The 14293-nt window shown below is 40.2% G+C and overlaps 1 protein-coding gene across 1 annotated transcript in view; it reads right to left on the minus strand.

Annotated features, from left to right (window-relative positions):
* Positions 1 to 1798: 1798 nt before the first annotated feature.
* ASCC3 (activating signal cointegrator 1 complex subunit 3) overlaps positions 1799 to 14293 on the minus strand; it is a 702790-nt gene continuing 690295 nt past the window's right edge. The window contains exons 40-42 of the mRNA XM_073675761.1: positions 6713 to 6919; positions 5383 to 5558; positions 1799 to 5298 (exon numbers count right to left, since the gene is read on the minus strand). Coding sequence (XP_073531862.1) covers positions 5151 to 5298; positions 5383 to 5558; positions 6713 to 6919 — 531 coding nt within the window. The 3' untranslated portion in view covers positions 1799 to 5150. The remainder of the gene's footprint in view (positions 5299 to 5382; positions 5559 to 6712; positions 6920 to 14293) is intronic.

Below are 14293 nucleotides of genomic sequence, written 5' to 3' on the forward strand. Positions count from 1 at the left end.
CTTGCAGACCCATGCCTCTCAGCGGTCCGGCTGCCTCCGCTGACATGAAGACGATGCTGTACTAACTCATGGGGCTTCCCAAGCTGCGGCTGCTGTCGTTCATGCTGCTGCTCCAACTCTATCTCCATTATAGAAATAGGGGATAGATGAGCTGGGAAGCCCTGAGCAGTGGTGCCAGCCTTTTGTATACTAGCCCCTGCCCCCGGTACCTTGTTACATCCTGGTCATGTGACCCCTGTGCAGCATCCAGCACTCCATTACCGAGATTACATGCCCCCCCCAGTGGGGCACGCCTCACCACAATTTCCACACTCTCGTGGAGTGACTCAGGGTGATCTCCCCCTGTGCGCTTCACGGCGCATCCCAATGTCATCAGCTGTGCCCCCTGCCGTCACCGCTTTTCCAGGAGTGCGGTACTTCCAGCTTCGGCCACCTTGTGACTGCGGGGAGGAAATCCAGGACAGGGCAGGCACTGCACACACGCCACCAGAGCCACCTATCCCAGGCAAGGGACACAGCTCAACTCGCTGCCGCACACATGTGCAAGCCCCCCCTTGAGTACATCGTGGTGCCTCCAGGAACCCTGTGCTGGCTGAGGTAGAAGGGATCCCTGCCTGAACCGGCCGGCCAGGTCTGGGAAGAAATCTTGAAATCTTTTGACTTTCTTCTTCTTTACACAGGTAAGCATGTTACAGGTTCCCCCATCAAGGACAGGAAACCAACTGATGCGGGAGAGAGGTGCCAACCTTTTTAGCTTGTAGGTTTCATGTCCAAGGTGGGTGGATCCCCTCTCTCGTGGTGCTGTCATGGGTGATCGATAAAACTCTCGTTTCACAATTGTGTTGCACTGTAAACAGGCTACCGATCACGTGATGAACAAGCAAAACACTTGTTCATCAGATGAAACGATGCTTTGTGCAGCGCAATAAAATCATTGTTCTCGGCAGTGCATCATGCTGTGTAAAAAGGACACACACTGTTGAAAACCAAGCCAGCCTATATGCACTGAGCGATATATTACATATCGGTCAGTGCGCAAAGTTTACTGTGGTCTGTGTATATATAGTGACACAACGTGAGCAACAACGACCAAACAAATCTAACAAGACCTTGCACTATAGCACAAAAGAAACCCTTTGAAAACTGAAGCATCAAAGGTTCAAAGGAAATGACAGAATAGGTCCAAAGAATTAGAAGAAACTGCACCCTAAAAAGCGGTGCCAATATAAGTCAAAATAAGGAGGAAAAGAAAAAATGCACAGTAAGAAAAGGGATGACATGAAAGCGATAAAGCACAAGGATAAAGCTAGAGTATTACAGAATTTCGGCAGGGGTATGGTGAACAACTTGTCATTAGTACTGTAAGTTGCAGAATGACATCCCCACACATCACATACAACTATTGCCAGCAATGCATATTGATCTCTGTCCTCGGTGACCTGGGTGAGTGCAGCGAGTGATCATGTGTTCACAGCAGTTGGCTGACGTCCACTGGAGACACCTATCATTTGTTATTAATGACTTTTCAATCATTTGGTGACAATTTTCTGTTTTTTTCTCTAATTTTTCCACATTGAAGACCACAACTGAGAACTTGAGAGACCGAGAATTTAAGCGTTAATGTATGAATAAGTCTTGTACAGCTGCTCAAAGGTAGGAAAGCTTTTCATTTGGATTTTCCCACTAGTCATGTAAAAAAATTGACTGCACCATTTCCCCCCAGTGACATTATAAGAGCATCCATGGGAGTTAATCTTTTGTCATAAAAACACGAAAAGACACAGATAGCAGCTCAAATATGATTATTATTTATTTGCATAAAGTTCCTATGTCACACTGTCATAAATATGCACGTTATTCTGAAATCAACAAAAAAATACCTGGATACAATTTGTTTATTTAGGCATAAGAGACATTCCCTATGTACTTTGTACATAACTGCTGTGCTTCTGATTCTCTCAGAATGTGACAATCATGCGCTTTTAGGTATGTTCAGCAATTCCAATCTATTAGCGTTTCCAGAACTCAGATGTTCCATACCAGTGACGTGAAATTTACTCAAAGCACTAAGTCTGTTTGCCCTTCATCCAACTTCAAACTTCTGCAACTGGATGAACATATGGTAAGGTTATTCAGAAAAGTGCTATTGTGTAAGCAAAAAAAAACAACTTGAGGCTTTGTGCAACAGTTACAGGCAAAAGAAGGAAAATCAACTTAATAAACTTATTTGATTTGTATGGACTTTTTTTTTGTAAAGAGGACTTGTCATAAGGTCAAAAGTAGCCAGTTTTTGCTCTTATTTTAGTTTTCAGATTGAGTATTAAGATTTTTTTTAAAGGGACTATATTAGTTTTTTGGCTCATAGTAAAAAATAACAAAATAACAGGCACGTCATAACTTACGACCTGCCTGTTTTATCTAGCGCCAGCACAGAGCAGTGACCGACTGCTCTTGCCAGCAATTAAGCTGCTCCATGTCTTTTTCCAGACTGCTCTGTCGTTTTGGCGTGACTACCGGCAGCATGTGGACTGACAGCTGGCTTCCCGTAGTTAGGCAGCGGGGAGCCAGCTGTTAACCATCATGCCATTGGCAGTTATGCCCCGTCAACAGAGCAGAGTGGAAGAGAAGCCACTGCCTTGTTGACGTGACGTCAGCAGAAGCTGCAGAATCGCCGGCAGGAGCGGTCTGTGACCACTTTCTGCCAGTAGAGATCTGTGCTGAGCAGAACAGGCAGGTAATTAGTAACTACCTGCCTATTAGTTCTTAGGCACATGGTAAAACATTAGTATAGTCCTAAATAACCCCTTTAAATACCCGACATAAGGTTTTAGAAAAATGGCTTTTTCATTTAGTGCTAATTTTTGAAGTTTTTACTAAGAAGGCGTTGCTCCCAGAGTAAGAATGTAGAGCGGCCTGAAAACTCGAGCCCCAAAGAATCCTGTGAGTAACACCCCATTCATAAAAACCATAAAAATTTGCATTAAATAAAAAGGCCTATATTTCTGTAACTGGATAGTGATTTAAAAAACAAAGCACAAAGAAAAACAAAAAAGAAAAAATGGCAGAGGAGAATCGGGAATAAGAGCAAAAGCTGCCCACTTTTGACCTGGTGCTAGGCCCTCTTTACCTGCAGCAACAAAGTAAATACAAAGAAAAAGGCACAACTGATTTATGTTACTGTAATTTGTATTGTCCAGGTCACTACTTAGAGGTTAATCTGGCCAGACATTGGAAAATTTTGAAGAAACTGAAACAAATATTTGATCTAAATTCAATTTAAGAGATTAAACGATTTATTTATGAATGAGACTGACATAATAGTCAGTCATTGTAATCGAACCACCTAAAAATTCTATTATTATTATAACTTCATAACTGAAATAGAATTTACGTCAAAACTACAAATAAATGTCTTTATAGATTTCAGGAGTTGGCAAGTTAACATGACTTAATTATTGATATTAATTAAAACCATCAGCACAAAATGACTATTGAAACCAAGAATAGCACTTAGTAGGGAACACTATGAAAATCGTACATTTAGTGTCCCAATTCAGCGCTGCATTTGCCAGAAATGATTTTCTATTCAAATGTACTGAGATGTTTGGTGCACCCTTGGTGTGGCTAAGCAGGTCAGTGCACCTTAACACGTCCTTGATCTCCACCCCTTTGTCCTTGATTGATAGCTCTGACTTTAAAGTTGCTATAGAAGGGTGAAGAGATGGAAAACAAGTAGATGGGAAGGTGAACTGGACTAAATTGGTCACGCAAAGGGAGCACCGGGCACCTCATTAGCATGTTTTATGCTAACAAACATCCTATAGAGATAACATTTACAATCTCACTGTTACAAGACAAACTGATGACCAAACTGATCTCATCCTTTCTTGGTCCTGTTTCAGACCAGTGTACAAAGTGAACACTTTGTCATAAATTGTATTCAAATCAAGCAAAAAAAAACTCGATAATGAAATATGTGAACCAATCTTACAACATGTGATCGTATGGTCCTGTTTAAAGAAAAGTTGGAGTAATATTCATTTATTATACAAAACTCCAAAATTATTTTATTTGACAGAAGTTGGAAACTGCCAAAGATAGGATTGGTTAAAAATCATACCAAAGTGTGTGTTGTGTTTCCTAGGTAGCAGTAATAAGTCAATACTGTAGTAGTAAATTATGGTAAGTGTGGACACATTTATTGTTGATAGGATCCACTACGTAGTGTATTTGGCCACTGTTTGGTAATCACTGAGGCACATTTTATTCTAGTTTTTGGCAGGTCTTGGCTTAGAGGGAGTTGTGAACTTACGAAGCCCAGGAGACTGTTGGAATCTACTGCTAAGAAAACTTTATTTGGTATAGTCTCTCTTAATACGCATATCTGTAATGCCACTGTAATGATGGCAATCAAAGATCAGTGCTGAAAACGCAGCTAATCAGAAATCGTTTTTTTGCTTGGTGATGGGCATCTCTCTAATGTAAACATTACCAGGAATGGTTGATTGCTGTGATCCCTTACTTGTAGATGACTCCGTCCACATTAGTGTTATGGCTCCTGTTTATCACGGAGCCATGGCAGCTTTCACCAATCTGTTTGGAAATTTAACCTAATAAGTTCTAGCAGATGCCATTGACTTATTATGGGTACTTCAAATATTGTTTTTGAATATGGAAAGTTTAGGTCTTTTTTTACAGAAAGAATAGTTCAGGATATTATGCTACTCTTTTTTTTTAAAAACAACTGAAAATTGGCAAAATAAAAATAAGAGCTAATATAGACAGAGTCTAATATCTTCCTAAATCTTACACTATTCATTTATATATAGTAAATAGTACCTAAACTTCATTTATCGTCATATTATTCAATCCCTAAGTAGTATTAGGGGCGATTTTTTTTTTTTTTACACTTTACAACGTACTATTTATGGAAAATAAACATCGATGATTACGACACAAAAGGCAACTTCAGTTAAGGCCAATGTGGCACCGCAATTCCAGTGCGCCAAGATAACTGTACAAGCAGTTTGTGCCGAGATGGAAACTCGACTCCTCTCCGGGAAACATCAAGCACTTCCTTTACAGTTCAGAATGACTTAGCAGCTGTTTTTACAAAAAAGAGTTCCCCTGGTAGAGGTGTAAAGGTCAGGTTACTTCATGGCAAGGTCCTTCAGAGCAGCGGAGACCTCAGTGTTCACTTGGGATGACACACTGGCTGGAATAATGTTGAGATATAAGTCGTACTGTTGGTCCATGCCCAGGTAGCTGTCGCTCATGAGATACAGCGTGTAGATACACCTGAGAAATAGAAAAGGGAGAAGCAGTTCAATACAGCCCTAATAATTGGTGGCCACGTAATCTGCAATAGTCACGGCCACTTACCTTCCAGTCTTCTCTGGAGTGAAAAACGCAATGGACACTGTGCTTCTATTTCTTACATATCCCACTCTCTTAAGTGCAACAAGCTCTTTCTTGTCCACCTCTCCCAGGATTAAAAACCAGCCTTCATCCTTTGCCTTTGGGAACTTTGGAGCAATTGCTTTACTGTCTTGCTTACCCTGAAATGAATAGATTATGAATAAAATGTAAGGTTAGTATAGAGAAGACTTTCTTTTCATGTAAATTTCAGTTGAAGAGAAAGTGATCAAATTTTAGTTTCCTATTCTGCATCGGGCCCCTGGTGGCAGCACACCCAGGACATAGAAGCAGTTAAAACTTATAGGGTGCAGGAAGCAAGCATTAGGCATGCTGTTCCCCTTACCTTGAGCAGAACGATGTAGGGGCAGAGACCTTGATTACACCGATGTGCCATTTACACTGCAAGATAATCGTGAAGGAGCGTTATTAAAAACACTTGTTTCACGATTATCTCGCTGTGTAAACATGCTGAAAATCACAAGATGAAATAGCAATACGCTCGTTCATCCAGTGTCAAGTTCTTTTATGCAGCATAAAATTTTGCCGATTGGCAGTTGTATCGGACCGCTGGTCGGTCTGTGTAAACCGATCCTTACTGGGCCACTTGCTATAATTTTGATAAAATTACAGTTTTCTCTGCTTCAGATCTAACAGTACTCCGAATGCTGAGCTCTGTATAACCCCACCCACATCACTGATTGGCAGCTTTCTATGCATACTGTGCATAGGCAGAAAGCTGCCAATCAGTGGCGGGGTTATACAGAGCTTATGAATATTGAGGACTACATAGCAGCCGGTTTCCTAGTCCTTTAATGATGATCTTCTTCTAATAAAACGGTGATTTTATCAAAACTAAAGCAAGCAGCCCAGTAAGTGACACAAAGCTGTAATCAGGGTCTCCGTATGCATATGATGCTGCTCTCAGATTAGGTGGCTAAAATCTGCTGACAGATTTCGTTTAAATACATTCATTATGCCAAATAATTTCTTTTCAGATTGATTATGCAAATGTTCAAATTTGCATATTTAATTTCCCAGAGGAGTATGTATGGTTTTTAAGTCTCCTCATTCTGACATGCCAGGCTTGACATGGCACTCTCCACAAAGAGAAATGTTACACCTTAGACCCCTCTTCCCATTGATAAAACACATTACAAAACATATACTACATAGACAATTTCCTTACTATAGGTAAGAAAAGATTACCCCAAATAAAGCAAATTTTCAAAATTAAGAAGACTGGATTAGGACAAGGATGTGTCTGGTGCACTGATGAGCAATGACAGCTCTGTACCTTTCTGTATCCAGCCCGAATCCTGTGCAGATTCACCTGCAGCACATACTCCTGATCAGCATGTAATGAAATCCATTTCTTCTCCTGCGCCCCCGGAAATATGATAGGTACGGAGCGCTCATCGTGTGCTTGTACTGGATGCTCCCACCATCCTTTAATGGTCATCTGGACGTCAATCACTGGGAGATTTGACACAAAGTTCCATGCCTAAAATGAGGCAAGAAGACATAAAAATAGGAAGAAATTCTATCTGATAAGGACTAGAGATACCAAGCAGAGTTCATATAGATACTGCAGAATAAAAAGACATGCCATGGTCAGAAATATCATCTACTGTGGTGGTGGAAGGGTTTGTAAGGATGTTCTTGTGTTACCACCATGTTCTACTGTACTGAACCTGGGATATAATGCCAATCGTATCCTGTACGTGATCCCAGCACTGACTCGCCATGCTTACAGTTTTTCACAACGCAGTTTGCATACAAGCAATTGTTTACCCGCTGATGGAATAAAGCATCTGTATATTACTCATGTGCGACCTACTATTTCTGCACACAACCTTATATACAGTATATGACAACATAAGGCAGATATATACCTCTATCTGTGCACATCTACTGCCAGACTGTGGAATTGTAGAGGAGCGTATATGCTCACACTATTTTTGCAAGTACTAGGAACACCAGCCAAACATATTTATCTGAGGATTAATCTTCATCTATTGAATCAGACAAGGACGCCACCATGCATACAATTATTTAATTAGCAGCCAAATCCTCTTCCAGTTAGCAGCCGTTGCAGGCATACTGATGTGGCAAAAGATGCAAATCTCGCAGTAGTACTACTTTTTCTCATTACTACTGCAATTAGCACTTAAATTGATGCTTTAAACCTGCTAATTTCTGGAATAATTCAGAATTTTGATGTTACCTGGGATCGCCTCACAGTAGAGTCGGCAGCAGATTGCAACGCAAATTGAAGTGCTTTTCAGCCAAATAACCATCATCGTATCAGACAGAGCCAATTTGCATTTGGTTTAAAAGATAACAGAATGACAATTTATGCTAATAAATTAGGTAAGTTTACTTCCGACTTCTCCCCGAGCTAATTAGAACAATGTCCTGAGCATTTTTTTTATCGCATTTGAAACCTGTTGTGCCCACAACTTCCATTATGGCAGAAAAGTGTAAGTGAATGCTTGCTCCAATTTGTACAAATTACCTTCACTCTGATTCTTTTGTTTTATAGTAATTGAGTTTCTCAAGTAGACAATATATTTGTCATTAAAATGATCCTCCCTCACAACCAAGTTGAGACAAATCTGCTTTCAATGAAACGGATTGCAGGGAAATAGAACAATCAATCACAGAGTTCTAATATCAATTTATTATTTTATAATATTATTTGTCAATGAGAAATAACTAAACTTTAATTTGTTTAATAGTTTTATTATCCAGCATGGAAACATTTGAAACTTTGCAAATCACTATTAGGGGATCTGTCTAAATTCTTGTAAATAAATTGCATGTAATTGGCTTCCACACCCCTTTTTTACCACATCTATTTGCTTGTGTTTAGCTGCATTGATATCAGAACATAATCATTTGAAGTACAGATGATGGCAGTGAAAGGGTCAGCACCTGTGTCCTCTGGGAGATGTGCTTATCAGAACATAATTATTTGGAGTATCAGATGATGGCAGTGAAAGGGTCAGCACCTGTGTCCTCTGGGAGATGTGCTTATCAGAACATAATTATTTGGAGTACAGATGATGGCAGTGAAAGGGTCAGCACTTGTGTCCTCTGGGCGATGTGCTTATCAGAACATAATCATTTGGAGTATCAGATGATGGCAGTGAAAGGGTGAGCACCTGTGTCTTCTGGGCGATGTGCTTATCAGAACATAATCATTTGGAGTATCAGATGATGGCAGTGAAAGGGTGAGCACCTGTGTCTTCTGGGTGAGCATCTATGTCCTCTGGGTGATGTGCTTATCAGAACATAATCATTTGAAGTAGAGATGATGGCAGTGAAAGGGTGAGCACCTGTGTCCTCTGGGAGATGTGCTTATCAGAACATAATTATTTGGAGTATCAGATGATGGCAGTGAAAGGGTCAGCACCTGTGTCCTCTGGGAGATGTGCTTATCAGAACATAATTATTTGGAGTACAGATGATGGCAGTGAAAGGGTCAGCACTTGTGTCCTCTGGGCGATGTGCTTATCAGAACATAATCATTTGGAGTATCAGATGATGGCAGTGAAAGGGTGAGCACCTGTGTCTTCTGGGCGATGTGCTTATCAGAACATAATCATTTGGAGTATCAGATGATGGCAGTGAAAGGGTGAGCACCTGTGTCTTCTGGGTGAGCATCTATGTCCTCTGGGTGATGTGCTTATCAGAACATAATCATTTGAAGTAGAGATGATGGCAGTGAAAGGGTGAGCACCTGTGTCCTCTGGGTGTTGTACTTATCAGAGCATAATCATTTGGAGTACAGATGATGGCAGTGAAAGGGTCAGCACATGTGTCCTCTGAGTGTTGTACTTATCAGAACAATCCCTTGCAGCAGGCTTATCCCAAGAGTTAGTGAGACACAAGTGTAAGTTGTCACTTTCACTGTCATCATCTGTACTCCAAATGAGTACATTCGGATAGCAATACAGCTAAAGGCAGGCAAACAGACTTGGCAGGCTTGTCAGAGCTAATTACAAGCAATTTATTATTACAACAATGAAGAAAAATTCTAAACTAAAGTGATTTGTAAAGTTTCAAAATTTTCCATGATGAACAAAATTATTAAGAAAATAAATACAAGTTTAGTTACTCTTTAATTGTGTTGTCAATTGGAAGAATATAATATGATGGAATACAGGGGTCCTATACGTGGCTACACAGAGCAGTTTCATAGACCTACTGTACAGTTTTCAGACTAAAAAGTGGTCTAAGTTGTAATTGTAATAATGGTCAATAATAACATTATTAAATTGTAGCTTGATCTTCTCTAAATCCAATAACTTTAGCTTGTGTCATTTATTTTAACAATTGTAAGCTCCGAGGACAAAGTGACCTAAAACATAACCATTATTCTGTACTTATGAACATTTTTTCATACACTAAATCATCTAGGAGAAATTACTGAAGGGAGGATAGGTGGAAACAGTCATTAACAATGGATTGAAATGCTTCAACTGCATAAACACATAATAAAAGGTGTACAATTTACTCCGACATTGAGCATTATACCATAAACACTCGAGGGACATAGAGGGTCTGGATTAAAATGCTTGCTCCTAATGGAAAGCACATAATAGTCTGTGGAGAAAACATTTCCATGTGTAGGAACAACAGCTTAATGAGTAGAAGCAATATCATATTAAGCACCTAATGAAGTGGATAGCCATAAACCCAGTTCTTCGTTGGTTAACAAGTCTAGTTAAGTATGAATGTCATTTCCATTGGAAATTCAAAGAAATGCATTGGAAATTATTGTATTTCCATTCCAAGTTATTTATATTAGCTCTACCAAACGGAAATGACAGAAGGAAAGTCAAGTGATTTATGCATGCTCCAGTATTGTGAGCCCATCTTGTTATCTATCAATGAAACAATTTACAGACACAAAAAAAATCCATTGTTAGGTTTACCACTCTTTAGGGTTCATGCACATGGGCATATCATAGTGTCATGCAACCTTCAAATTGTACAGAGCTGTACTAATGCACATGGGCATATCATAGCGCCATACAACCTTCAAATTGTACAGAGCTGTACTAATGCACATGGTCATATCATAGCGTCATACAACCTTCAAATTGTACAGAGCTGTACTAATGCACATGGGCATATCATAGCGCCATACAACCTTCAAATTGTACAGAGCTGTACTAATGCACATGGTCATATCATAGCGCCATACAACCTTCAAATTGTACAGAGCTGTACTAATGCACATGGTCATATCATAGCGTCATGCAACCTTCAAATTGTACAGAGCTGTACTAATGCACATGGGCATATCATAGCGTCATGCAACCTTCAAATTGTACAGAGCTGTACTAATGCACATGGGCATATCATAGCGCCATACAACCTTCAAATTGTACAGAGCTGTACTAATGCACATGGTCATATCATAGCGTCATACAACCTTCAAATTGTACAGAGCTGTACTAATGCACATGGGCATATCATAGCGCCATACAACCTTCAAATTGTACAGAGCTGTACTAATGCACATGGTCATATCATAGCGCCATACAACCTTCAAATTGTACAGAGCTGTACTAATGCACATGGTCATATCATAGTGTCATACAACCTTCAAATTGTACAGAGCTGTACTAATGCACATGGGCATATCATAGTGTCATACAACCTTCAAATTGTACAGAGCTGTACTATTGCACATGGGCATATCATAGTGTCATACAACCTTCAAATTGTACAGAGCTGTACTAATGCACATGGGCATATCATAGTGTCATACAACCTTCAAATTGTACAGAGCTGTACTAATGCACATGGGCATATCATAGCGTCATACAACCTTCAAATTGTACAGAGCTGTACTAATGCACATGGGCATATCATAGTGTCATACAACCTTCAAATTGTATAGAGTTGTACTAATGCACATGGGCATATCATAGCGTCATACAACCTTCAAATTGTACACAGCTGTACTAATGCACATGGGCATATCATAGCGTCATACAACCTTCAAATTGTACAGAGCTGTACTAATGCACATGGGCATATTATAGTGTCATACAACCTTCAAATTGTACAGAGCTGTACTAATGCACATGGGCATATCATAGCGTCATACAACCTTCAAATTGTACAGAGCTGTACTAATGCACATGGGCATATCATAGCGTCATACAACCTTCAAATTGTACAGAGCTGTACTAATGCACATGGGCATATTATAGTGTCATACAACCTTCAAATTGTACAGAGCTGTACTAATGCACATGGGCATATCATAGCGTCATACAACCTTCAAATTGTACAGAGCTGTACTAATGCACATGGGCATATCATAGCGTCATACAACCTTCAAATTGTACAGAGCTGTACTAATACACATGGGTATACCATAGCGTCATACAACCTTCAAATTGTACAGAGCTGCACTAATTCACATACTCCGCTTCTGATTTCATAAGAAGGTTATACACAGAATGGAAAGGCTCCATGATATACTTCCAGGAGAAAATCTATCCATAATGTGGTAAAATACGGAGGCTCCATACATCAGAACCTAAGAGTTGGGATATTTTGGGATGCCTACTATTCTCTCAGTAGTGTCATGATCACTACACTAGATTGTAGATAGCAGGCGTAGTAAATCAGACCGCCGCCATCTTTTTGCAGGCAGATAGCGGCGGTCACATTAAAACTGTGCGTGCGCTCCTCCTGTACAAAGATGGCGGCAGTCAGTGAATCATTCGGCTGATCCCGGCGGCGGCGTGTTCCGCTGGTGGTACCGCGCAAGAGGCTGGTACCACCAGCGGTTTCCATAATGAGACACCCACCACTTGGGTGTCCCAATATGGTGGTCGACAAACTTCCGCCGCTTGGAATTCTGGGATCCGGACACATCTGAACGGAACCGGATGTGAAGACATTACAAGGTAAGTGTATATTAAGATAGAGTCATTACAGAGTGATCTATTTCAAGTCTGTTAATGTTAATGATTATGGCTTACAGGCAATGAAAACACAACACTCATTATCTCAGTAGATTAGAATAATTAACAAAAAACACCTGCAAAGGCTTCCTAAGTGTTTAAAAAGGTCCCTTAGTCTGTTTCAGTAGGCGCCACAATCATGCGGAAAACTGCTGACTTGACAGATGTTCAGAAGGCAGTCATTGACACACTCCACAAGGAGGGTAAGCCACAAAAGGTCATTGCTAAATAAGCTGGCTGTTCACAGAGTGTTGTATCTAAGCATATTAATGGAAAGTTGAGTTGAGTGGAAGGAAAAAGTTTGATAGAAAAAGGTGCACAAGCAACCGGGATAACCGCAGCCTTGAAAGGATTGTTAAGAAAAGGCCATTCAAAAATATGGGGGAGATTCAAAGGAGTGCACTGCTGCTGGAGTCATTGCTTCAAGAGCCACCACACACAGACGTATCCAGGACATGGGCTACAAGTGTCACATCTCTTGTGTCAAGCCACTCATGACCAATAGCCAACGCCAGAAGAGTCTTACCTGGGCCAAGGAGAAAAAGACCTGGACTGTTGCTCAGTGGTCCAAGGTGTTGTTTTCAGATGAAAGTAAATTTTGCATTTCATTTGGAAATCAAGGTCCCAGAGTCTGGAGGAAGAGTGGAGAGGCCACAATCCAAGCTGCTGGAGGTCTAGTGTGAAGTTTCCACAATCAGTGATGGTTTGGGGAGCCATGTCATCTGCTGGTGTAGGTCCGCTGTGTTTTATCAAGACCAAAGTCAGCGCAAGCGTCTACCAGGAAATTTTAGAGCACTTCATGCTTCCCTCTACTGACAAGCTTTTTGGAGATGGAAATTTCATTCTCCAGCAGGACTTGGCACCTGTTCACACTGCCAAAAGTATCAATACCTGGTTTATAAACAACAGTATCACTGTGCTTGATTGGCCAGCAAACTTGCCTGACCTTAACCCCATAGAGAATCTATGGGGTATTGTCAAGAGGAAGATGAGAGACACCAGACCCAACAATGCAGACGAGCTGAAGGCTGCTATCAAAGCAACCTGGGCTTCCATAACACCTCAGCAGTGCCACAGGCTGATCGCCTCCATGCCACGCCACATTGATGCAGTAATTGATGGAAAAGGAGACTCAAGTATTGAGTGCATTTACTGAACATTCATTTCAGTAGGCCAACATTTCAGATTTTAAAATAATTTTTCAAGCTGTTGTTATAAAGTATTCTAATTTACTGAGATAACGACTTTTGTGTTTTCATTGGCTGTAAGCCATAATCATCAACATTAACAGAAATAAACACTTGAAATAGATCACTCTGTTTGTAATGACTATATAATATATGAGTTTCACTTTTTGTATTGAAGAACTGAAATAAATTAACTTTTTGATATTCTAATTTAGGGAGAAGCACTTGTAAGTGATGCACAGTGGGGAAAATAAGTATTTGATATACTGCCGATTTTGCAAGTTTTCCCACCTACAAAGAATAGACTGGTCTGAAATTTAGGTACACTTCAACTGTGAGAGACAGAATCTTAAAAAAATCCAAAAAATCACATTATATGATTTTTACATAATTAATTTGCATTTTATTGCATGAAATAAGTATTTGATACAATAGAAAACAGAACTTAATATTTGGTACAGAAACCTTTGTTTGCAATTACAAAGGTCAGACGTTTCCTGTAGTTCTTGACCAAGTTTGCACACACTGCAGCAGGGATTTTGGCCCACTCCTCCATACAGATCGTCTCCAGATTTTTCAGGTTTCAGGACTGTCACTGGACAACAATGAGTTTCATCTCCCTCCAAAGATTTTCTATTGGGTTCAGGTCTGGAGACTGGCTAGGCCACTCCAAGACCTTGAAATGCTTCTTACGGA

Source organism: Phyllobates terribilis, unplaced genomic scaffold (assembly GCF_046119375.1).
Source record: "Phyllobates terribilis strain yellow unplaced genomic scaffold, ASM4611937v1 Scaffold_3__8_contigs__length_932513732, whole genome shotgun sequence".
NCBI lineage: Eukaryota > Metazoa > Chordata > Amphibia > Anura > Dendrobatidae > Phyllobates > Phyllobates terribilis.